Raw genomic sequence first — 24,323 nt, forward strand, 5'->3', positions numbered from 1 at the left:
TTTTTTTTACGCACGAAAAATAAAGGTCGGATACTTTTTGAACACACTACGTATATATATATATATACATATATATATATATATACATATATATATATATATATATATATATATATATATATACATACATACATACATACATACATACATATATATATATATATATACATACATACATACATACATACATACATACACACACACACACACACACACACACACACACACACACACACACACACACGCACACGCACACACACACAATATACGACTCCAAAGAAAAAATACCGTCTCCTGCTGTGCAGGGGACGGGCTAATAATTATGGAATATGAAGGAGCGTATCGAATAAATGTAATCGGCCTTTGCTCCACCGTCTTATCTAGACTATCTAGTCCAGCCCCTTTTTCTACGCCACACCCCCTTTCAACAATCCCCGCCCATTTCGTCTCGTCCTGCCCCTTCGACAAATTATCGGGAGGGTTTGGACTCTACCAATCGTGCAAGGGAGATTGCATAACCATGACGATTTCCCGATATTTCTTACCATTCGTCACACGTGTAATGAATGAACTTTTAAGAATATTCAACTGAATTAGTACAAATTCTGTAATATTTAAGCGAATTTGAAATCCTCTGCGAGTCAAACGCAGCCGACGTGTTTCTGTCCTCCCTCACGAAGAGTCCAAGTCGGACGATCCAAACAGCAGTGGCGGAGTCAGGCCTGTTCGTCCCTTTCCTTTCCCCCGCTTATCTCCTCTTCCCCTTCAGACTCGCCTTCCCGAGTTTTTCCCCACCTGTGTTCCGTTAGTCAAAGAGGTGAGGGACACGGACAGGTGTGCACACAGCGTGTGTGGACGCGCGGTGCTTGCGGTTTGTCGATTTCCTGCCAGGGGAGTGTGGGGGGCCGCGGGTGCTTGTTGTGGTTTGTTGGGTTTTGTTGTTCTGGTTCGTATTCGATTATTCGCTGTGACAAAGCGGGTTCTACCCGGAGATGGTTCCTCGTTTTGGAAATGGCGTACAGTATGGTAATACACGTGTATTCCTGTGTTTGGTAATGCGTTCTGTTTACTACAGTTCGATTCAACTGTCCATCTGATACTAGGCGTGGTGTTTTTTTTAATTTTTTTTTACCTGGTACAGTATTACCGAATATGGTCGTCATCTCATGAACAGGTATTTTAACTCGCACGAACGTACCGGCATATTTGCTTACGTCACCTGATCTGGTGAGAGTCTGTCACCATTGGCATGGCATTGAATGTGTCTTGATGTGTTTAGCCATTCTGGAAACGACCTGAGTGAAGGTATCCAATTCCAAGCACCACGTACTCGCACAGGTGAGACCGAGGGGTTTGCGAGAAGTTTAAGGGAAGCTTGGGTTGTCCATGTAGGTATGAGCTAGATACAGAAATATGACTGATAAGTTAGCTGATTAGGACGAGGGATTGACGTTCTCCCTCATTGGCACAGGACGAGGGATTGACGTTCTCCAACCAACGACTGTCTGCTCATGCCTCATGACATCGACACCGGTACATGTAGTTGGTGTGTGACGGACTGCCTGCACCCTCCATCGACACAGGTGTGTAGTTGGTGTGGTAATGGACGGACTTCACCATCCATTGGCACAGGTGTGTAGTTAGTGTGGTAATGGACGGACTTGACCATCCATTGGCACAGGTGTGTAGTTGGTGTGTAACGGACTGCCTGAACCCTCTATGGACACAGGTGTGTAGTTAGTGTGTGACGGACTGCCTGCACCCTCCATCGATACAGGTGTGTAGTTGGTGTGGTAATGGACGGACTTCACCATCCATTGGCACAGGTGTGTAGTTGGTGTGTAACGGACGGACTGCCTGTACCCTCTTTCGACACAGGTGTGTAGTTTGTGTGTGACGGACTGCCTGCACCCTCCATCAACACAGGTGTGTAGTTGGTGTGGTAATGGACGGACTTCACCATCCATTGGTACAGGTGTGTAGTTGGTGTGTAACGGACGAACTGCCTGTACCCTCTTTCGACACAGGTGTGTAGTTGGTGTGTGACGGACGGCCTGCACCCTCCATCGACACAGGTGTGTAGTTGGTGTGGTAATGGACGGACTTCACCATCCATTGGCACAGGTGTGTAGTTGGTGTGTAACGGACGAACTGCCTGTACCCTCTTTCGACACAGGTGTGTAGTTGGTGTGTAACGGACTGCCTGAACCCTCTATGGATACAGGTGTGTAGTTGGTGTGCACTGGACAGGCTGCCTGCACCCCCATCGACACAGGTGTGTGGTTGGTGTGGTAATGGGTGAGCTTTACCATCCATTGGCACAGGTGTGTAGTTGGTGTGTAACGGACCGACTGCCTGTACCCTCTTTCGACACAGGTGTGTAGTTGGTGTGTAACGGACTGCCTGAACCCTCTATGGACACAGGTGTGTAGTTAGTGTGTGACGGACTGCCTGCACCCTCCATCGATACAGGTGTGTAGTTGGTGTGGTAATGGACGGACTTCACCATCCATTGGCACAGGTGTGTAGTTAGTGTGGTAATGGACGGACTTGACCATCCATTGGCACAGGTGTGTAGTTGGTGTGTAACGGACTGCCTGAACCCTCTATGGACACAGGTGTGTAGTTAGTGTGTGACGGACTGCCTGCACCCTCCATCAACACAGGTGTGTAGTTGGTGTGGTAATGGACGGACTTCACCATCCATTGGTACAGGTGTGTGTAGTTGGTGTGTAACGGACGAACTGCCTGTACCCTCTTTCGACACAGGTGTGTAATTGGTGTGTGACGGACGGCCTGCACCCTCCATCGACACAGGTGTGTAGTTGGTGTGGTAATGGACGGACTTCACCATCCATTGGCACAGGTGTGTAGTTGGTGTGTAACGGACGAACTGCCTGTACCCTCTTTCGACACAGGTGTGTAGTTGGTGTGTAACGGACTGCCTGAACCCTCTATGGATACAGGTGTGTAGTTGGTGTGCACTGGACAGGCTGCCTGCACCCCCATCGACACAGGTGTGTGGTTGGTGTGGTAATGGGTGAGCTTTACCATCCATTGGCACAGGTGTGTAGTTGGTGTGTAACGGACCGACTGCCTGTACCCTCCTTCGACACAGGTGTGTAGTTGGTGTGTAATGGACTGCTGAACCCTCTATGGATACAGGTGTGCATTTGGGTGTAATGAACGAACTGCCTGAATCCTCTATGGACACAAGTGTGTAGTTGGTGTGCACTGGACAGGCTGCCTGAACCCCATCGGCACAGGTGTGTAGTTGGTGTGTAATGGACTGCTGAACCCTCTATGGATACAGGTGTGCATTTGGGTGTAATGAACGAACTGCCTGAATCCTCTATGGACACAAGTGTGTAGTTGGTGTGCACTGGACAGGCTGCCTGAACCCCATCGGCACAGGTGTGTAGTTGGTGTGTAATGGACTGCTGAATCCTCTATGGACACAGGTGTGTAGTTGGTGTGCACTGGACAGGCTGCCTGAACCCCATCGGCACAGGTGTGTAGTTGGTGTGGTAATGGGCGAGCTTCACCATCCATTGGCACATGTGTGTAATTGGCGTGTGACGGACTGCCTGAACTCTCTATGGACACAGGTGTGTAGTTGGTGTGTGACGGACTGCCTGCACCCTCCATCGACACAGGTGTGTAGTTGGTGTGGTAATGGACGGACTTCCACCATCCATTAGCACAGGTGTGTAGTTGGTGTGTGACGGACCGCCTGAACCCTCTATGGACACAGGTGTGTAGTTGGGGTGTGACGGACTGCCTGAACCCTCTATGGACACAGGTGTGTAGTTGGTGTGTGACGGACTGCCTGAACCCTCTATGGACACAGGTGTGTAGTTGGTGTGGTAATGGACGGACTTCCACCATCCATTGGCACAGGTGTGTAGTTGGTGTGTAACAGACTGCCTGCACCCTCGAGGGTTCATAGTGTGCCACAGGGCATGTCATTGCCTTTTGAGGCTTGGGAATGTCGGGTTTATCACAAGCATTCACTAACACTGTACACACAGCACTTGGTGTGTTCCACAAAGCGAAGGCAAAGCTCAAGGTTCCTCGATGTGAACCTTCGCATTCCAATAGACCATGAAGCTGAGTGTGACCTGAACGTGATTGGATACCTGTTCCTGAAACATATCTTTGAGCTTTTGACAAATAATATGAACCACTCCGCAAAAACTATTACTACCCCTTTAACCGCCACAATGATTCCCTCGTGGGTTCGGTTGGGTTAAGGATTGTGGCCAAAGTCTTTCACGAACCGAATGGCCAGGCCTGACGTTTGACCGGAGGTGACAGAAGTTTGCAATTTGTCCGGGATGCCAAAGATAACTTGTCTACTCTTCGCTAAGGACATTGTGGGATCTTTAAAATCCACCAACTAATGCCGGCAGTTGGTACACCTGGCTCTACGTCTACGTCCATCCAAGTGACGGCACACGCGTCGATACCTCGCCCTGCCTGTGAAACACCAAGATGGTGGTTTATAGCTTGGTCGGGATTCAAACCCAGGCTAGAGGGGAATGTGCGTACCTCTCTGCTATCCTACCAGCCCAAACACGCAACCACCGGACCAAAAACCCAAGTAATATGACATTGTGGTGCTCCATTTATATTATATACCTGGAGTTGTCACCTTTTTGTGAGAATATATTAACTCTCGATGCAAATAGTTTCATTTTGCGAATGTTACAATGAAAGGGTTAATTTTTCTGATTTATTCTATTATTAATTATTTATAATGAATCGATTTCAACATCACGCTTCAATCGTGGCCTACTCTTCTCCAGAGATACTGTGGGGTCTTTTAATGGCCGCAACCTGAATGCAAATGGGACGGCGCGCTTTGCATCTCCATTTGAAGGATGCTGTGCTCTCCCGGCTCCTCGTCCTGGCTGCTTCCTGATGGCAGTTTGGTAGTCGGATTCCACCCGCACGAGATCGAATCCATGAGCTGAGGGCCTTGAGGTGAGCACGCCACCAAGTGAGCTCACCTGCCGTCTGTCGGCGCACAAATTTGCTGGCACGACGTGATTTGTTCACGTAATCTCAAGGCTTATCGACTTGAACCAAAAAATAGAAAATCAATCTTCAATGGGAGTCAGAAAACACCAGAGAGTAGCAATGATTGGCCTCTTTGCCATTCCCATCTGAGCACTTGTCTCATGGTGCGATCCCACATGCTGTTGATTGTCCGTCGGCTGCTATTGTCCTCCTAGGACTGTGTGTGGGCTGTGTACAAGATCCTTCAATGAGCCTCGGAATACTGTGAACAACCTGGTTCTTTACTGTAGTTTCCATGATGACGCACACAGGTTTTGTACGGATTGGATCTGAAGGAGACAAATTGGAATAAAACAAATAAAAGTTTAGGAGTCAGTAAATAAAAGGGGAAAGGCACTGGATCATCGGAGATGGCGAATCATGTTGCGTTTTTGTGTGTGCATATCTACTGCACTCGGTGGGTTTGTGCTTAGAGTGCATTGTCTGAGTCTAGATCCGATGGGGGGGGGGGGGGGGGGGGTGGGGGTGAGGGTCCTCTTTAATTGCCCTGCTGACTATGGAGAGAAAGTTGTCACAAGATGGTGCCACCAACAATCAGTGTGATGTCAGAAGTCAAGTGTGTGTGTGTGTGTGTTTACCATATAAAACACGATGTCAGTTTGTGTGTTTGTACAGGTGTTTGTCCCACTTTCGGGTAGGGTTTTAAAGGCCAATATTTTGACATGAATGTGTGTTCACTACGATCTATTTTTGAGGAGAAAGCAAACTCGAGAAACATTTTCCACAAAAGAGTAATTTTGTCTCTTCTATTGGAAATGTAGACGGTGGCTTGCAACCCGAGCCTCAAGGGCGGTGTACAGAAGCGTTTTTTAAAAATAACAATAAATACAAGGCGCGGGGAGGTGAAATTGGCTGCACGTGATGTGCAACACACAGAAAGGAAAACGAGCGTTCATTTACATCCGTAGGATGTCTAATAAATAAGGATAAAATCGCACCTGATACTAGGCCGAGGCTTCAGACTTTGGCACGCTCACGAGGCTGCACCGTTGAGTAAACTGGTTTTTGTTCTAGTTACAACACTTGTGGGATCCAAGGTTGCTGTTGATGCTGCATCGGTTAAGCCAGAAAGATATGAAGGACCTTTGGTACTGGCTTCCCTCTTCCCCACCCCAGTACCCACCTCTCTGTGTCCTTTTCCTGCCCTCCCATCCTCTTTAAATGAATCTTCTCTCCTTCATCTCCATAACCTTGCCTCTTCCTTCCACTCCTACTCTTCCTCCTATTACTCCTCTTCCTTTTCCTACTCCCCACCCCCTTTCGCCCCTCCTTTCCCTACCCTCCACTTATAATTGTCCTGGGTGATTATTTTTGTTTTCAAAGCTGGCAGTGTCATTCATAACGTTTGTTTTGTCCCCCTCCCCTCCGAAAACATCGGAGACGGGTGACATTAAAATGAGCTCCATCCGACAGACTGACCACTTGTCCATGTACTTTTTTGTACGCAAAATTAATTTATTTAAAAACTGTTGAACATTTAGCTTTCATATTGCAGATATTTATTCCTCATGACATCTTAACCTGATTAGATCACAGTTGTGATTGGCTGAATTATGTTGCCATGGCAACCATCTTGGTAACTTTGCTTGTGTATCTGATATTTCAAAAACCAATGAACTTTCATATTGCACACCGATTCCTCATACCACCCAAAATGTGGGGGACCTGGAGTATCGGATCCTTTTCTTTTTTTTATTTGCCAAAGTACTTAACATAAACTACTTTTATTGAATGTTTATATTGGTGTATCTTGTGCTTGGTCCATTTCACTCACCTCCGACATTCTCCTCCAGCTGATAACCATCCAGTATGAAGGAACCCCCACCTGCGCATCATCCTCCTCAAAGTCCTCATGAGGAAGCGAACCCAAAGGTTGTAAAAAGGGGAGAAGGGGATTGTCGGCTCTTCTTCTCCACCGAACTTGCCAACAGGTAAGTGATGATGCTTTCTTTTTATTCCGCCATTAATGTTACCGTTGCTCTCTATATCGTACCTCCATCCGAATGGATGGCGGAAAATGCCGATGTGCCAGACTTCCACTAATCGTCAAATTTTGTCTCGAAATCATGAACGCAAATGTGAAAATAAAATTGTTTTTAGGGAGGGGGACAGTGGGGCGGAAGGGGGTGAGGATTGGTTCATATATAAATCTATATAATAATAGCGTAAGGACTCGACTTTGTTATCCCTTTTACGCCGCACCCAGTGACACGATGCCCACGGCACTAATGGATTTACGATCTACGAACTGCGCTCTTTGTTTATCACGTACAGCCATACTCGAAAAATCTGAATTAGCCGACGTTGGGGCCCAAAAGCATCCGATTAACTGCCGATACGACGCCATCTTAGGACGCCATCGTATTGGCGTCTGCTGGGCGAAGGCGAAGCAAGCCGTCCGCTGAGTGGACAATCCAGAGCATGCATTTGTGCCGGTGTCGGCGATCGTTGTTCATATACGCACTCTTCATTCTCATCTTTCTTCCTAACTCTTACTCGGACAAGCAAATCCCCTATGCCATCCATAATGGTACACTCTATCCATACACCACATCCTCCCTTCCGTGGATGTTCCACGGGTTTCGGCTAGTTAGTTAATAAAAGTGATTGGGGTCAGATTACATTGCATGGGATCGGATTTGTGTCACGTGACATCGCATTGTTTACCTGCTTTCTATATTAATTTGGCAAACTACATCACCTTTTTGAAGTTTGACGTTCATTTTGAGATGAGAATCGAAATTACTAGGTTTTTGTTACCTCCACCACCGAAAGTGGGTGGAGGTTATGTTCTCACCCCTGTTTGTCTGTCTGTGAGCAGGATATTTCAAAAGTTTATGGACATATTCAGACGAAATTGGGTGGACTGGTTGGGGTGCGACAATTCCGAAATGATTTGATTTTGGTGCAGATCTTGATCCGGATTCGGATCCGGCTAGTATAATTTTTAAGTGATTCTTCACCATTGGGAGATATGGCCAAAAACGATATATAGCAGGATATCTCAAAGACCTGTGGATGAATTTGGAAGAAATTTGGAAGAATCGATTGTGTGTGTGACAAGGACGAATCGATTCGATTTTGTTGAAGATTTGAATATGGATTTGGATACGATAGTTTGATGTTTCTTGCGATGGTCATTCGCGACATTCGCGATTGATGTTTCTTGCGACACGACGAAGTGTTATTCACCTGTTGATGCAAAGACATCGAGGCTGCAGCACACACAACTTCGAAGCGGCGGTTCGTCCTGCGGACCTTCTATAAGCTGGGCGTCCTGGTTCGTGCTGACTTCGAAGCGGCGGTTCGTCCTGCGGACCTTCTTTAAGCTGTGCGTCCTGGTTCGTGCTGACTTCAAAGCGGCGGTTCGTCCTGCGGACCTTCTTTAAGCTGTGCGTCCTGGTTCGTGCTGACTTCGAAGCGGCGGTTCGTCCTGCGGACCTTCTTCAAGCTGTGCGTGGAGCGGACACGCAGCGAGGCTGAGTTCGCGCCAACGAACACATTTTCCCGCCAAGGCCTCAGACGATCTTTGACGATTCCTGACGAGATACACCAGCCAATTTGGAGGTATATCGATCAGGCAAGACATTCTCACGTCGTGCGAGTTCGAGTCCCGGCTTCATCAGGAGCGGTCGTCTTCTGACGTCTTGCTGGGGTCGGTCGTGAGGAGGGGAACTGTGGACGGAGGGGAACTGTGGACGGAGAGCTGTGGTTTCCGTGCAGACATCGTGAGGACAAGCACGGCTGGGAAGAGCGAGCTGCACGCCAAGGCCGTTCGCTTGACGCGGAAGGCCTACTTCGCGCCAAGGAGTGTTTCATGCGCAAAGACGCCAGGGCCTCGGACGATCCTTGATGATTCCTGACGAGATACACCAGCCGATTTAAGACTAAGTGCCCACTAAATCACACCTCTTTGTTTTTCAGTTGGATTTCCCTTTGTCTGTATTTGGGTATGTTTGGGAGTGCTCCATTTGGGAATATAGTTTATTGATCGTTTTTTCGTGCACAAAGCATTTTCATCAAGCATTTTCATTTTCATTTCATCAAGCATCAAGCATTTTCTTTCGTGCATCATCACCTTCGAAAGTGTTGCGTTTACATTCTGTACGCCTGGCCATCTTAGCTACTTAACGTGCAGTGTAAACGAACCTTTTCTTTGTTATCAATGGTGATCTCAATCTTGTGGAGGAGCTTGTATGTGTAATGTATTTGGGAGGACGACTCGGCCATCCTTGTGCTTTTAGTTTTACATGGATTGACTTGGACCAGTGTGTACGGTGTGTACACTGGTTAGAATAGGTACACCGTATCCCTGCGTGTCATAAGAGGCGACTAAGAGGGTTGGTGTCAGGAAGGGCATCCGGCCATAAAAACATTGCCTCAAAAAGAGAACAATGACAATTACAACTACATATGGGCAGGGTACAGCCCGAAGTGGAGATCGGTTTCTGAGGTTTGGGACATGGAATGTAGGGACAATGACAGGGAGATCAGGAGAAGTGGTGGAAGTATTGGTCAGAAGAAGAGTGGACATATGTTGTGTGCAAGAGACGAGATGGAAGGGAAGTGGTGTGAGAATGGTGAAGGGTAGGCAGGGACAGAAATACAAGTTTGTGTGGCAAGGGTGCTCGGAGGGCGTGAATGGTGTTGGTGTCCTGTTTTCTGCGGAGTTTGTAGACAGTGTGGTGAGTGTGACCAGAGTGAGTGATAGGTTGATGATGGTGAAAATGATGATTGGAAAGCTCTTGGTGAACATCATCTCGGGATATGCTCCGCAGGTTGGTCGGAGCGATGAAGAGAAGGACAAGTTCTGGTGTGCGATAGAGAAGCTGATGGAAAACGTGAAAGATGAGGAAGTTGTTGTGGTAGGAGGAGACCTAAATGGACATGTGGGAAGGAGTATGGACGGTTTTGAGGGAGTTCATGGGGGATACGGATACGGTGTGAGGAATGGAGAAGGTGAAACGATTTTGGAGTTTGCTGATGGAGCTGATTTGTTGATTTGTAATACTCAGTTCCAGAAAGGGGATAATAAGCTTGTTACATACACGTCAGGTGGGTCGACGACAACTGTTGACTACCTGATGGTGCGTAGGCGAGATAGGGTGCACCTCCGGGACACAAATGTGATCCCGGGGGATGAGGCTGTTTCACAGCACCACTTGGTTGTCTGCGACATAAGGGTGAAAGGTGCGAGGAGAGCTCGGCGGGTGAAGTACCAACCGAGAATGAAGGTGTGGAGGTTGAAAGAGGTGACAGTAAGGGAGGCATTAAAAGAGAGGCTGAGTCGGGTCGAGGATGATGTGGTTGAGCTTGAAAGTGGTTGGATGTCAATGAAAGATAGTCTGTTGGGAGCCGTTGGTGAGGTATGTGGATGGACAAAAGGACCACCGAGGCACTCGGAAACATGGTGGTGGGATGATGAAGTTGGAAAGAGGATTGACGAGAACTGCAAAGAAAGAGGTAGCAAAGGTGCAGGAGACATGTAGGAAAATGTTCGGAGAACGCTTGGATTCGGAAGAGGGTCAGAGAGCGGTATTCAGGATTGCAAAGCAGATAGCGAAAGAGAAGTGTGATGTGATGGGGGTGAGTTGCTTGAAGGATGAAGTGGCACAAATCGTTGTGGACCCAGATGGAATTAAAGGAAGATGGAACAGATATATGGAAATGCTGTTGAATACAGAGAATGAATGGGATGGCAACATAGAGAGTAACCCAGTTTTAGGACCGGCAGAGAAGATAACTGAGAAGGAAGTTGAGGAAGCGATAAAAGCAATGAAGAGTAGAAAAGCGGGAGGGCCGACGGGAGTTGTGGGATATATGTTGAAGGCAGCAGGAAGTTTGGGTGTGAAGAGAATGACAGAGATCTGTAATCTGGTGGTGAAAGAAGGCCGCATTCCAGTGGATTGGGAACTGAGTACCCTTGTCCCTCTATACAAGGGGAAAGGTGACCCTCTGGAGTGTGGCTCGTACCGAGCGATAAAGTTATTGGAGCATGGAATGAAGGTATTGGAAAGGGTGTTGGAGAGGAGGATAAGGAAGAAGGTTAAGATCGACGAAATGCAGTTTGGATTTATGCCAGGAAGAGGAACGACAGACGCGCTCTTTATTGTGAGGCAGTTGCAGGAGAAGTACATGGAGAAGAGGAAGAAGTTGTTTCTTGGGTTTGTTGATCTGGAGAAAGCATTCGATAGGGTTCCACGTGAAGTATTGACATGGGCATTGAGGAAGTTACAAGTGGAGGAATGGTTGATCAGAGTTGTGATGGCAATGTACAAAAGAGCGCGCACAGCTGTGAGGACGAATGACGGGAACAGTGGTGAGTTTGAGGTGAAGGTGGGAGTGCATCAGGGGTCGGTACTAAGTCCACTACTATTTGTAGCTGTGATGGAGGTGCTGGCTCAGACCGTAAAGGAGGGTTTACCGTGGGAGTTGTTGTATGCAGATGATCTGGTGTTGATTGCGGAAAGTATGGATGGACTGAAGGAAAAGATGAACAAGTGGAAGGAAAGTATGGAGACAAAAGGTCTGAAGGTGAATATAGGAAAGACGAAGGTGATGGCAAGTGGTAAAGCATGTGTTGAGGTGGAAAGAACTGGGAAGTGGCCATGTGCTGTGTGCAGGAAGGGTGTCGGAGTGAACTCCATTCAATGTACAATGTGCGCTGAGTGGGTTCATCAAAAATGTAGTGGTCTGAGAGGGTCATTAACCAGTGTGGCAGCTACATTCAAATGTAAGGTGTGCACAGAGGGAGCTGCAGATGGAGGAAATGTTGAGTTGGATCTTGGAGACGGCGTGAAGCTGGAAGGTGTGAAAACATTTTGCTATCTCGGAGACATGCTGAATGGAGAAGGTGGATCAGACTCGGCAACGGTTGCTCGAGTGAGATGTGCATGGAAGAAGTTTCGGGAACTGAGTGGCGTGCTGATGAGGAGGGGAGTGTCGTTGAAGCTGAAGGGAAAGGTGTATGCTGCATGTGTGAGAAGTGTTATGATTTATGGGAGCGAGACATGGGTCATGAATGTAGAGCAGCAACGAAGGCTGGAAAGTGTGGAAATGCGAATGGTTCGGTGGATGTGCGGAGTGTCGCTCAGAGAGAGGAAGACAAATGATGAATTGCGAAAGATGATGGGAATAGAGCCTGTGATTGATGCTGTGAAGAGGAACAGGTTGAGATGGTTTGGTCATGTGTTGAGGAAGGATGACAGTGACTGGTTGAGAAGAGTGATGGAAATAAATGTAGAAGGAAGTAGAGGACGGGGAAGACCGAGAAAGACTTGGCTAAAGACGGTGGAAGACGACATGCGGGCAAGGGGGTTAACAAGGAGAGATGCAGAAAATAGGGCAAAATGGAGAAGATTGTCATGGGGACCGCAAGGCTAACCCCCGCTCTTGCAGGGAAAATGGCTTTTAAATGCATGTTGTTGTTGTTGTTGTTGTTGTTGTTGTTGTTGTATACGATAGCCTGGTGTTGGCTTAGCGGTTTGGGTGCTGGCTTGGGATCCTAGGATCCTGGGTTCGAATCCCGGTTGATCCCTGAATTAATGCCAGGGGTGTTGACTCAGCCTGTCATCCTTCCGAGGTCGGCAAATTGAGTACCAGCTTGCTGGGATGAATGATCCCGGTGTGTACCCCGATTTAGAATCGGTACACCGTATCCCTGCTCATCGTAAGAGTGTGACCAAGGGCTGGCGTCAGGAAGGGCATCCGGCCATAAAAACATTGCCTCAAACAGGGAACCATGATTGTCATGGGGCCCGCAAGGCTAACCCCTGCTCTAGCGGGGAAAATGGCCTTAAAACGATCATTCATATATATACGATAATTATTTAATTATTAAGTGATTCTTCACCATTGAGCGATCGTGTGAAAAGTGATATATAACATGATATTTTAAAATGTTATGGACGAGTTATAACTAAACTTGGTGGATGAGTTGGTTCGGCGACAAGAACAAGCCAATTAGATTTTGGTTCAGGTCCGAATCCTGATCCGGCCTATTAAGTGGGATACAAAACATAAACTGGTCAGGCTGACGGAGGTATGTGCTATACCAGTACCCTTCTCGTTACCTCCCCCACCAAAGGTGGATACGTAATGTTACCGTTGTTCTCTATATCGTACCTCCTTTATCCGAATGGATGGCGGAAAATGCCAATGTGCCAGACTTCCGCTAATCGTCAAATTTTGTCTCGAAATCTGTTGTTTTCGAGACGAACGCAAATGTGAAAAGAAAATTCTTTTTGTTTTCAATTTTCAATTATGTTTTCATGTTTGAATTGTTTTCAAATGTTTTCACCGAATTATGTTTTCACCCCTGTCTGTTTGTCTGTCCGTTTGTTTATTTGTTTGTTTGTGAACAAAATATCTCAAAAAGTTGTGGACGGATTCGGACGAAATTTGGGCAGAGGTGTAGCATACGTCACAATGCCGAAATGATTCGATTTTGGTGAAGATCTGGATTCGGATCCGGCTAATAGAAATTTTTTAAGTGATTCTTCACCATTGGGAGATAGGGCCAAAAACGATACATAGCAGGATATCTCAAAAAGTTGTGGACGGATTTGGACAAAGCTTGGTGGACAGGTTGTGTGTGTGTCAAGGAAGAATCGATTCGATTTTGGTGAAGATCTGAATATGGATTAGGATGTGAGAATTATTTCATTTTTTAAAGTGATTCTTCACCATTGATTGATATGGCCAACCAAGCGGAGGTATGCTCTCTACTGAGTGCCATTCTAGTTTTTAAAGTGATTCTTCACCATTGAGAGGGCCAAAAACTATATACAACAACAACAACAACAACAACAGGCATTTTAAAGGCCATTTTCCTTGCTAGAGCGGGGGTTAGCCTTGTGGTCCCCATGACAATCTTCTCCATTTTGCCCTATTTTCTGCATCTCTCCTTGCTAACCCCCTTGCCCGCATTTCTTCTTCGACCATCTTTAGCCAAGTCTTTCTCAGTCTTCCCCGTCCTCTACTTCCACATTCATTTCCATCACTCTTCTCAACCAGTCACTTTCATCCTTCCTCAACACATGACCAAACCATCCCAAACTGTTTCTCTTCACAGCATCCATCACAGGCTCGATTCCCATCATCTTTCGCAATTCATCATTTGGCTTCCTCTCTCTCAACGATACTCCACACATCCACCGAACCATTTGCATTTCCACCCTTTCCAGCCTTCTTTGCTGCTCTACGTTCATTACCCATGTCTCGCTCCCATAAATCATAACACTTCTCACACATGCAGCATACACCTTTCCCTTCAGCTTCAATGACACTCCCTTCCTCGTCAGCACGCCAATCAGTTCCCGAAACTTCTTCCATGCACATCTCACTCGAGCAACCGTTGCCGAGTCTGATCCACCTTCTCCATTCAGCATGTCTCCTTGGTAACAAAATGTTTTCACACCTTCCAGCTTCAGGCCGTCTCCAAGATCCAACTCAACATTTCCTCCATCTGCAGCTCCCTCTGTGCACACCTTACATTTGAATGTAGCTGCCACACTGGTTAATGACCCTCTCAAACCACTACATTTTTGATGAACCCACTCAGCACACATTGTACATTGAATTGAGTTCACTCCGACACCTTTCCTGCACATAGCACATGGCCACTTCCCAGTTCTTTCCACCTCACCACATGCTTTACCACTTGCCATCACCTTTGTTTTTCCGATATTCACCTTCAGACCTTTCGTCTCCATACATTCCTTCCACTTGTTCATCTTCTCCTTCAGTCCATCCATACTTTCTGCAATCGACACCAGATCATCTGCATACAACAACTCCCACGGTAAACCCTCTTTTACGTTCCGAGCCAGCACCTCCATCACAGCTTCAAATAGTAGTGGTCTTAGTACTGACCCCTGATGCACTCCCACCTTCACCTCAAACTCACCACTGTTCCCGTCCTTCGTCCTTACAGCTGTGCGCGCTCTTTTGTACATTGCCATCACTACTCTGATCAACCATTCCTCCACTCCTAACTTCCTCAATGCCCATGTCACTACTTCACGTGGAACCCGATCGAATGCTTTCTCCAGATCAACAAACCCAAGAAACAACCTCTTCCGCTTCTCCACGTACTTCTCCTGCAACTGCCTCACAATAAAAAGCACGTCTGTCATTCCTCCTCCTGGCATAAATCCAAACTGCATTTCGTCAATCTTCACTTTCTTCCTTATCCTCCTCTCCAACACCCTTTCCAATACCTTCATTCCATGCTCCAATAACTTTATCGCTCGATACGAGCCACAGTCCAGAGGGTCACCTTTCCCCTTGTATAGAGGGACGAGGGTACTCGGTTCCCAATCCACTGGAATGCGGCCTTCTTTCACCACCAAATTACAGATCTCTGTCATTCTCTTCACACCCCAACTTCCTGCTGCCTTCAACATATCTCCCACAACTCCCGTCGGCCCTCCCGCTTTTCTACTCTTCATTGCTTTAATCGCTTCCTCAACCTCCTTCTCGGTTATCTTCTCTGCCGGTCCTAAAACTGGGTTACTCTCTATGTTGCCATCCCATTCATTCTCTGCATTCAACAGTATTTCCATATATCTCTTCCATCTTCCTTTAATTCCATCTGGGTCCACAACGATTTGTCCCACTTCATCTTTCAAGCAATTCACCCCCATCACATCACACCTCTCTTTCGCTATCTGCTTTGCAATCCTGAATACCGCTCTCTGACCCTCTTCCAAATCCAAGCGTTCTCCGAACATTTTCCTACATGCCTCCTGCGCCTTTGCTACCTCTTTCTTTGCAGCCTTCCTGGCTGCCTTATAACTTTCATGCTCTGCTGTTTCTGCTCCCGTACCCTTCGCCTTCTGCCACTCCTTGAACTTCTTCCTCTTCTCGTCAATCTTCTTTCCAACTTCATCATCCCACCACCATGTTTCCGAGTGCCTCGGTGGTCCTTTTGTCCATCCACATACCTCACCAACGGCTCCCAACAGACTATCTTTCATTGACATCCAACCACTTTCAAGGTCAACCACATCATCCTCGACCCTACTCAGCCTCTCTTTTAATGCCTCCCTCACTGTCACCTCTTTCAACCTCCACACCTTCTTTGTCGGTTGGTACTTCACCCGCCGAGCTCTCCTCGCACCTTTCAACCTTATGTTGCAGACAACCAAGTGGTGCTGTGAAAGAGCCTCCTCCCCCAGGATCACTTTTGTGTCCCGGAGGTGCCCCCTATCTCGCCTACGCACCATCAGGTAGTCAACGGTTGTCGTCGACCCACCTGACTTGTATGTAACAAGCTTATTATCCTCTTTCTGGAACTGAGTATTACAAATCAACAAATCAGCTCCATCAGCAAACTCCAAAATCCTTTCACCTTCTCCATTTCTCACACCATATCCGTAACCCCCATGAACTCCCTCAAACTCATGAACTTCCCTCCCAAAAACGATATATAGCACAATATCTCAAAAAGTTATGGACGAGTTATGACAAAACCTGGTGGATGAGTTGGTTAGATGATGAGAACAAGCCAATTCGATTTTGGTTCATGTCCGAATCCATATCCGGCCTAAAGGTGGGATACAACACGTAAAGTGTTCAGATTGGCTGAGGTATGCGCTCTACCAAGTGCCGTTCTAGTTAATAATGTTTACCATGGCTATTTGTTTTGCCTGTGCAAGCTTGGCACAAGGTTTTTGCAAGTGTGATTTCACATTTACATCGAGCCTTGTGGAAGAACAGCGTGACGGGCGATGACGTGAAATGGATGGAATTAGATGTCGGGGAAATTAGAAGACATGCAATTTTATTGAGTGCACATCCGTGAATGCATCATGCACATGGCCGGCTGATTGTCATTTTAAAGGACTACCATGTTAATTTGTCGTAATCCCACCTGTCCTGTACTGATCCACGATACTGGCCGGACGGCCTGCTGCTCTTCGTCCCTCGGGATCTTTTTTAATTGCAACACCGGATGTTCCGGTGTCTGGCTTCGTAAGGTGGCTTAATGAAATATTTTTGAAATACCGTTACTGGGTGAACAAAAGTGCCAAATCTTTCCGGAATGTTCCTCCCGTTATAATGATTAATTTCAGAAGGGTAGCCACCCAGAACGAGCAACGTCATATTCTGGAAATTGTTCATTTTTGATGGCTACCCTTCTGAAATTAATCACAGCACCCGAAATAAATTCTGTGAAAAATTTGGTGCTTTTGTCCAGCCTGTAACTGTATCTGCCTGTACTTGGCCTATTTCCTATAAGCCACCTTGCTCGCTGTGCAATGAAAGCTTTCGCCATTTTCTGTACGTAATATGTAGATGGATAATTTGTTTCCCCACCTTTTTGTCTCACTGGCACGTGTAAAGTCCGAACCTCCCTGTTTCCACCACGACTATAACTTCCCTCTTTACTTCCTGCTGTTGCTGCGTTGAAACCTCCTTTTCCATCGGAGCACCCTCTCCTCTCGTCCTCACTGGTCGGTAACTCTTTTGCCCTTCCCACATCCTGTGTTCCAAGGGCGGCAGAAGCTGTGTGCCAGGGCCACGTCGATTCCATCTTAACCTTCCACAGACAAGAGAAAACTGCACACGGCAAAGTAACTACCTTCGCTTTTTTTCCTCAAGACATTTACACCTTTTTATTGATTGTGGATGCAAAACTGTTTCCTTCAGTTTTTGTTCCTTGCATTCATTTCCTACATTCTAACCACAGCTTGTGCAGCCACAGAATGCCCAAGAGCTCAGCACAGCTGTTCCACTGTTTGTCCAGTCACAGTCAGCGCCGGCCAATCAAGCTTCTTCTCCTCACTTGCACAATGCCCCTTTGACCCCTATAGAGGCTCCACTTCCCTCCTCGTCCTCACATTCTTCCTCACCCTCACCTTCCATCTCCCCTCGTCCCTCAATGCCTATAAATCCCGAAGGATTATCGCAGGTAAACGCTGTCTACAACAAACGAAAGGTTCTCCATGTAATCTATAACAGCAGTCGTATGGTGATGTCACTGATTGCTTGTTTTGTGCAAAGGCTTCTTTTTGCTTCCTGGTGGATTCACCGATATTATTTTCCTTTGTGTTGCTTCCTCAGGAACAACTACAGCACAGAGAGCTGTCTCTGCAGAAACTTCGTCACATCCACCGCATGCTGTTCCCTCAACAGGGAGAGCGACCCAGGGAGGCAGACAAGGAAGGAGACAGGGAAGGAGAGAAAAGAAGAACTACGGCCTCCTTAAATCCCCCCGGCCTTGTCGTACCACAGGCTCTCACGACATTGACGGCGCAGTCTGTACCTTCAGCACCCAGCAACCCGGGTGCGTATTGATTCGAGTGCACCAAACGTGCCGCCAGGGTGGGCGTTTCGAGAATTTCCCATCCGCAGTGACAGACCGGTTCACAAAGAGGGTGTAAGAACATGTCGTGTTCGTATTGTGTTCTGTTCTATGCACTGGGGTCCTTCGCATCAAAATATCTACAGATTATGAGCAAAGGTCTTTGTGCTGTCAGGAGCAATGTGACCATGTGTACTTGGTGAGTGACTGTAACATTGATGGTTCATGTTGGTTCATATTTCCTCTTTGGTTCTCACCCTCTCTCTCTCATCAAAACTTCTACAACTTCACCCTCTCTCATCCAAATCTCCACTACTTCAACCTCTCTCATTCAAATCTCCACTACTTCAACCTCTCTCATTCAAATCTCCACTACTTCAACCTCTCTCATTCAAATCTCCACTACTTCAACCTCTCTCATTCAAATCTCCACTACTTCAACCTCTCTCATTCAAATCTCCACTACTTCAACCTCTCTCATTCAAATCTCCACTACTTCAACCTCTCTCTGATCCAAATCTCCACGACTTCAACCTCTCGCATTCAAATGTCTACGACTTCAACATCTCGCATCCAAATCTCCACTACTTCAACCTCTCTCTGATCCAAATCTCCACGACTTCAACCTCTCTCATTCAAATCTCCACTACTTCAACCTCTCTCATCCAAATCTCCACTACTTCAACCTCTCTCATTCAAATCTCCACTACTTCAACCTCTCTCATCCAAATCTCCACGACTTCAACCTCTCGCATCCAAATCTCCACGACTTCAACCTCTCGCATCCAAATCTCCATACTTCACCCTCTCCCATCCAAATCTCCATACTTCAACCTCTCTCATCCAAATCTCCACTACTTCAACCTCTCTCATCCAAATCTCCACGACTTCAACCTCTCGCATCCAAATCTCCATACTTCACCCTCTCCCATCCAAATCTCCATACTTCACCCTCTCCCATCCAAATCTCCATACTTCAACCTCTCTCATCCAAATCTCCACTACTTCAACCTCTCTCATCCAAATCTCCACGACTTCAACCTCTCGCATCCAAATCTCCATACTTCACCCTCTCCCATCCAAATCTCCACTACTTCAACCTCTCTCATCCAAATCTCCACTACTTCACCCTCTCTCATCCAAATCTCCACTACTTCACCCTCTCTCATCCAAATCTCCACTACTTCAACTTCTCTGATCCAAATCTCCACTACTTCAACCTCTCTCATTCAAATGTCTACGACTTCAACATCTCGCATCCAAATCTCCATACTTCACCCTCTCCCATCCAAATCTCCACTACTTCAACCTCTCTCATCCAAATCTCCACTACTTCAACCTCTCTCATCCAAATCTCCACTACTTCACCCTCCCATCCAAATCTCCACTACTTCAACCTCTCTCATCCAAATCTCCACTACTTCACCCTCTCTCATCCAAATCTCCACTACTTCAACTTCTCTGATCCAAATCTCCACTACTTCAACCTCTCTCATTCAAATCTCCACTACTTCAACCTCTCCCATCCAAATCTCCACTACTTCAACCTCTCTCATCCAAATCTCCACTACTTCAACCTCTCTGATCCAAATCTCCACTACTTCAACCTCTCTCATCCAAATCTCCACTACTTCAACCTCTCTCATCAAAACTTCTACAACTTCACCCTCTCTCTGATCCAAATCGCCACTACTTCAACCTCTCTCATCCAAATCTCCACTACTACAACCTCTCTGATCCAAATCTCCACTACTTCAACCTCTCTCATCCAAATCTCCACTACTTCAACCTCTCTCATCCAAATCTCCACTACTTCACCCTCTCCCATCCAAATCTCCACTACTTCAACCTCTCTCATCCAAATCTCCACTACTTCACCCTCTCTCATCCAAATCTCCACTACTTCAACTTCTCTGATCCAAATCTCCACTACTTCAACCTCTCTCATCCAAATCTCCACGACTTCACCCTCCCATCCAAATCTCCACTACTTCAACCTCTCTGATCCAAATCTCCACTACTTCAACCTCTCTCATCCAAATCTCCACGACTTCAACCTCTCGCTGATCCAAATCTCCACTACTTCACCCTCTCCCATTCAAATCTCCACTACTTCAACCTCTCCCATCCCAATCTCCACCACTTCAACCTCTCCCATCCAAATCTCCACTACTTCAACCTCTCTCATCCAAATCTCCACTACTTCAACCTCTCTCATTCAAATGTCTACGACTTCAACCTCTCGCATCCAAATCTCCATACTTCACCCTCTCCCATCCAAATCTCCACTACTTCAACCTCTCTCATCCAAATCTCCACTACTTCACCCTCCCATCCAAATCTCCACTACTTCACCCTCTCTCATCCAAATCTCCACTACTTCAACTTCTCTGATCCAAATCTCCACTACTTCAACCTCTCATTCAAATCTCCACTACTTCAACCTCTCCCATTCAAATCTCCACTACTTCAACCTCTCTCATCCAAATCTCCACTACTTCAACCTCTCTCATTCAAATCTCCACTACTTCAACCTCTCTCATCCAAATCTCCACTACTACAACCTCTCTGATCCAAATCTCCACTACTTCAACCTCTCTCATCCAAATCTCCACGACTACAACCTCTCTGATCCAAATCTCCACTACTTCAACCTCTCTCATCAAAACTTCTACAACTTCACCCTCTCTCTGATCCAAATCTCCACTACTTCAACCTCTCTCATCCAAATCTCCACTACTTCAACCTCTCTCATTCAAATCTCCACTACTTCAACCTCTCTCATCCAAATCTCCACTACTTCAACCTCTCTCATCCAAATCTCCATTACTTCAACCTCTCTCATTCAAATCCCTACGACTTCAACCTCTCGCATCCAAATCTCCATACTTCACCCTCTCCCATCCAAATCTCCACTACTTCAACCTCTCTCATCCAAATCTCCACTACTTCAACCTCTCTCATCCAAATCTCCACTACTTCAACCTCTCTCATCCAAATCTCCACTACTTCACCCTCCCATCCAAATCTCCACTACTTCAACCTCTCTCATCCAAATCTCCACTACTTCACCCTCTCTCATCCAAATCTCCACTACTTCAACTTCTCTGATCCAAATCTCCACTACTTCAACCTCTCTCATTCAAATCTCCACTACTTCAACCTCTCCCATCCAAATCTCCACTACTTCAACCTCTCTCATCCAAATATCCACTACTTCAACCTCTCTGATCCAAATCTCCACTACTTCAACCTCTCTCATCCAAATCTCCACTACTTCAACCTCTCTCATCAAAACTTCTACAACTTCACCCTCTCTCTGATCCAAATCGCCACTACTTCAACCTCTCTCATCCAAATCTCCACTACTACAACCTCTCTGATCCAAATCTCCACTACTTCAACCTCTCTCATCCAAATCTCCACTACTTCAACCTCTCTCATTCAAATCTCCACTACTTCAACCTCTCTCATTCAAATCTCCACTACTTCAACTCTCTCATTCAAATCTCCACGACTTCAACCTCTCTCATTCAAATCTCCACGACTTCAACCTCTCTCATTCAAATCTCCACTACTTCAACCTCTCTCATTCAAATCTCCACTACTTCAACCTCTCTCATTCAAATCTCCACGACTTCAACCTCTCGCATCCAAATCTCCACTACTTCAACTTCTCTGATCCAAATCTCCACTACTTCAACCTCTCTCATTCAAATCTCCACTACTTCAACCTCTCCCATCCAAATCTCCACTACTTCAACCTCTCTCATCCAAATCTCCACTACTTCAACCTCTCTCATCCAAATCTCCACTACTTCACCCTCTCCCATCCAAATCTCCACTACTTCAACCTGTCTCATCCAAATCTCCACTACTTCACCCTCTCTCATCCAAATCTCCACTACTTCAACTTCTCTGATCCAAATCTCCACTACTTCAACCTCTCTCATCCAAATCTCCACGACTTCACCCTCCCATCCAAATCTCCACTACTTCAACCTCTCTGATCCAAATCTCCACTACTTCAACCTCTCTCATCCAAATCTCCACTACTTCAACCTCTCGCTGATCCAAATCTCCACTACTTCACCCTCTCCCATTCAAATCTCCACTACTTCAACCTCTCCCATTCAAATCTCCACTACTTCAACCTCTCTCATCCAAATCTCCACTACTTCAACCTCTCTCATTCAAATGTCTACGACTTCAACCTCTCGCATCCAAATCTCCATACTTCACCCTCTCCCATCCAAATCTCCACTACTTCAACCTCTCTCATCCAAATCTCCACTACTTCAACCTCTCTCATCCAAATCTCCACTACTTCACCCTCCCATCCAAATCTCCACTACTTCACCCTCTCTCATCCAAATCTCCACTACTTCAACTTCTCTGATCCAAATCTCCACTACTTCAACCTCTCTCATCCAAATCTCCACTACTTCAACCTCTCTGATGCAAATCTCCACTACTTCAACCTCTCTCATCCAAATCTCCACTACTTCAACCTCTCTCATCAAAACTTCTACAACTTCACCTTCTCTCTGATCCAAATCGCCACTACTTCAACCTCTCGCATCCAAATCTCCACTACTACAACCTCTGATCCAAATCTCCACTACTTCAACCTCTCTCATCCAAATCTCCACTACTACAACCTCTCTGATCCAAATCTCCACTACTTCAACCTCTCTCATCAAAACTTCTACAACTTCACCCTCTCTCTGATCCAAATCTCCACTACTTCAACCTCTCTCATCCAAATCTCCACTACTTCAACCTCTCTCATCCAAATCTCCACTACTTCAACCTCTCTCATCCAAATCTCCACTACTTCACCCTCTCCCATCCAAATCTCCACTACTTCAACCCCTCTCATCCAAATCTCCACTACTTCACCCTCTCTCATCCAAATCTCCACTACTTCAACCTCTCTCATCCAAATCTCCACTACTTCAACCTCTCTCATCCAAATCTCCACTACTTCACCCTCTCCCATCCAAATCTCCACTACTTCAACCTCTCTCATCCAAATCTCCACTACTTCAACCTCTCTCATTCAAATCTCTACGACTTCAACCTCTCGCATCCAAATCTCCATACTTCACCCTCTCCCATCCAAATCTCCACTACTTCAACCTCTCTCATCCAAATCTCCACTACTTCACCCTCTCCCATCCAAATCTCCACTACTTCAACCCCTCTCATCCAAATCTCCACTACTTCACCCTCTCTCATCCAAATCTCCACTACTTCAACTTCTCTGATCCAAATCTCCACTACTTCAACCTCTCCCATCCAAATCTCCACTACTTCACCCTCTCTCATCCAAATCTCCACTACTTCAACTTCTCTGATCCAAATCTCCACTACTTCAACCTCTCTCATTCAAATCTCCACTACTTCACCCTCTCTCATCCAAATCTCCACTACTTCAACTTCTCTGATCCAAATCTCCACTACTTCAACCTCTCTCATTCAAATGTCTACGACTTCAACATCTCGCATCCAAATCTCCATACTTCACCCTCTCCCATCCAAATCTCCACTACTTCAACCTCTCTCATCCAAATCTCCACTACTTCAACCTCTCTCATCCAAATCTCCACTACTTCACCCTCCCATCCAAATCTCCACTACTTCAACCTCTCTCATCCAAATCTCCACTACTTCACCCTCTCTCATCCAAATCTCCACTACTTCAACTTCTCTGATCCAAATCTCCACTACTTCAACCTCTCTCATTCAAATCTCCACTACTTCAACCTCTCCCATCCAAATCTCCACTACTTCAACCTCTCTCATCCAAATCTCCACTACTTCAACCTCTCTGATCCAAATCTCCACTACTTCAACCTCTCTCATCCAAATCTCCACTACTTCAACCTCTCTCATCAAAACTTCTACAACTTCACCCTCTCTCTGATCC

General features: G+C 46.4%; 1 protein-coding gene across 17 annotated transcripts in view; it reads left to right on the top strand.

Moving 5' to 3' along the window:
* Positions 1–677: 677 nt before the first annotated feature.
* Positions 678–24,323, top strand: part of LOC137439509 (uncharacterized) — a 45,057-nt gene continuing 21,411 nt past the window's right edge. For 2 of the 17 annotated variants that reach the window (XM_068135317.2, XM_078768186.1), the window contains exons 1-5: positions 679–817; positions 6,876–7,013; positions 17,582–17,660; positions 17,777–17,998; positions 18,151–18,373. In XM_068135317.2, the coding sequence (XP_067991418.2) occupies positions 6,892–7,013; positions 17,582–17,660; positions 17,777–17,998; positions 18,151–18,373 (646 nt within the window). In that variant the 5' untranslated portion in view covers positions 679–817; positions 6,876–6,891. Of the gene's footprint in view, positions 835–937; positions 1,027–1,077; positions 1,175–1,215; positions 1,339–4,455; positions 4,604–4,808; positions 5,003–6,875; positions 7,014–17,581; positions 17,661–17,776; positions 17,999–18,150; positions 18,374–24,323 lie in introns of those variants that run through there. The other 15 variants (XM_068135310.2, XR_013621361.1, XM_068135318.2 and 12 more) reach the window with 15 other exon arrangements.

Source organism: Myxine glutinosa, chromosome 14 (genome assembly GCF_964187855.1).
Source record: "Myxine glutinosa chromosome 14, kmMyxGlut1.1, whole genome shotgun sequence".
In the NCBI taxonomy this organism is placed as follows: domain Eukaryota; kingdom Metazoa; phylum Chordata; class Myxini; order Myxiniformes; family Myxinidae; genus Myxine; species Myxine glutinosa.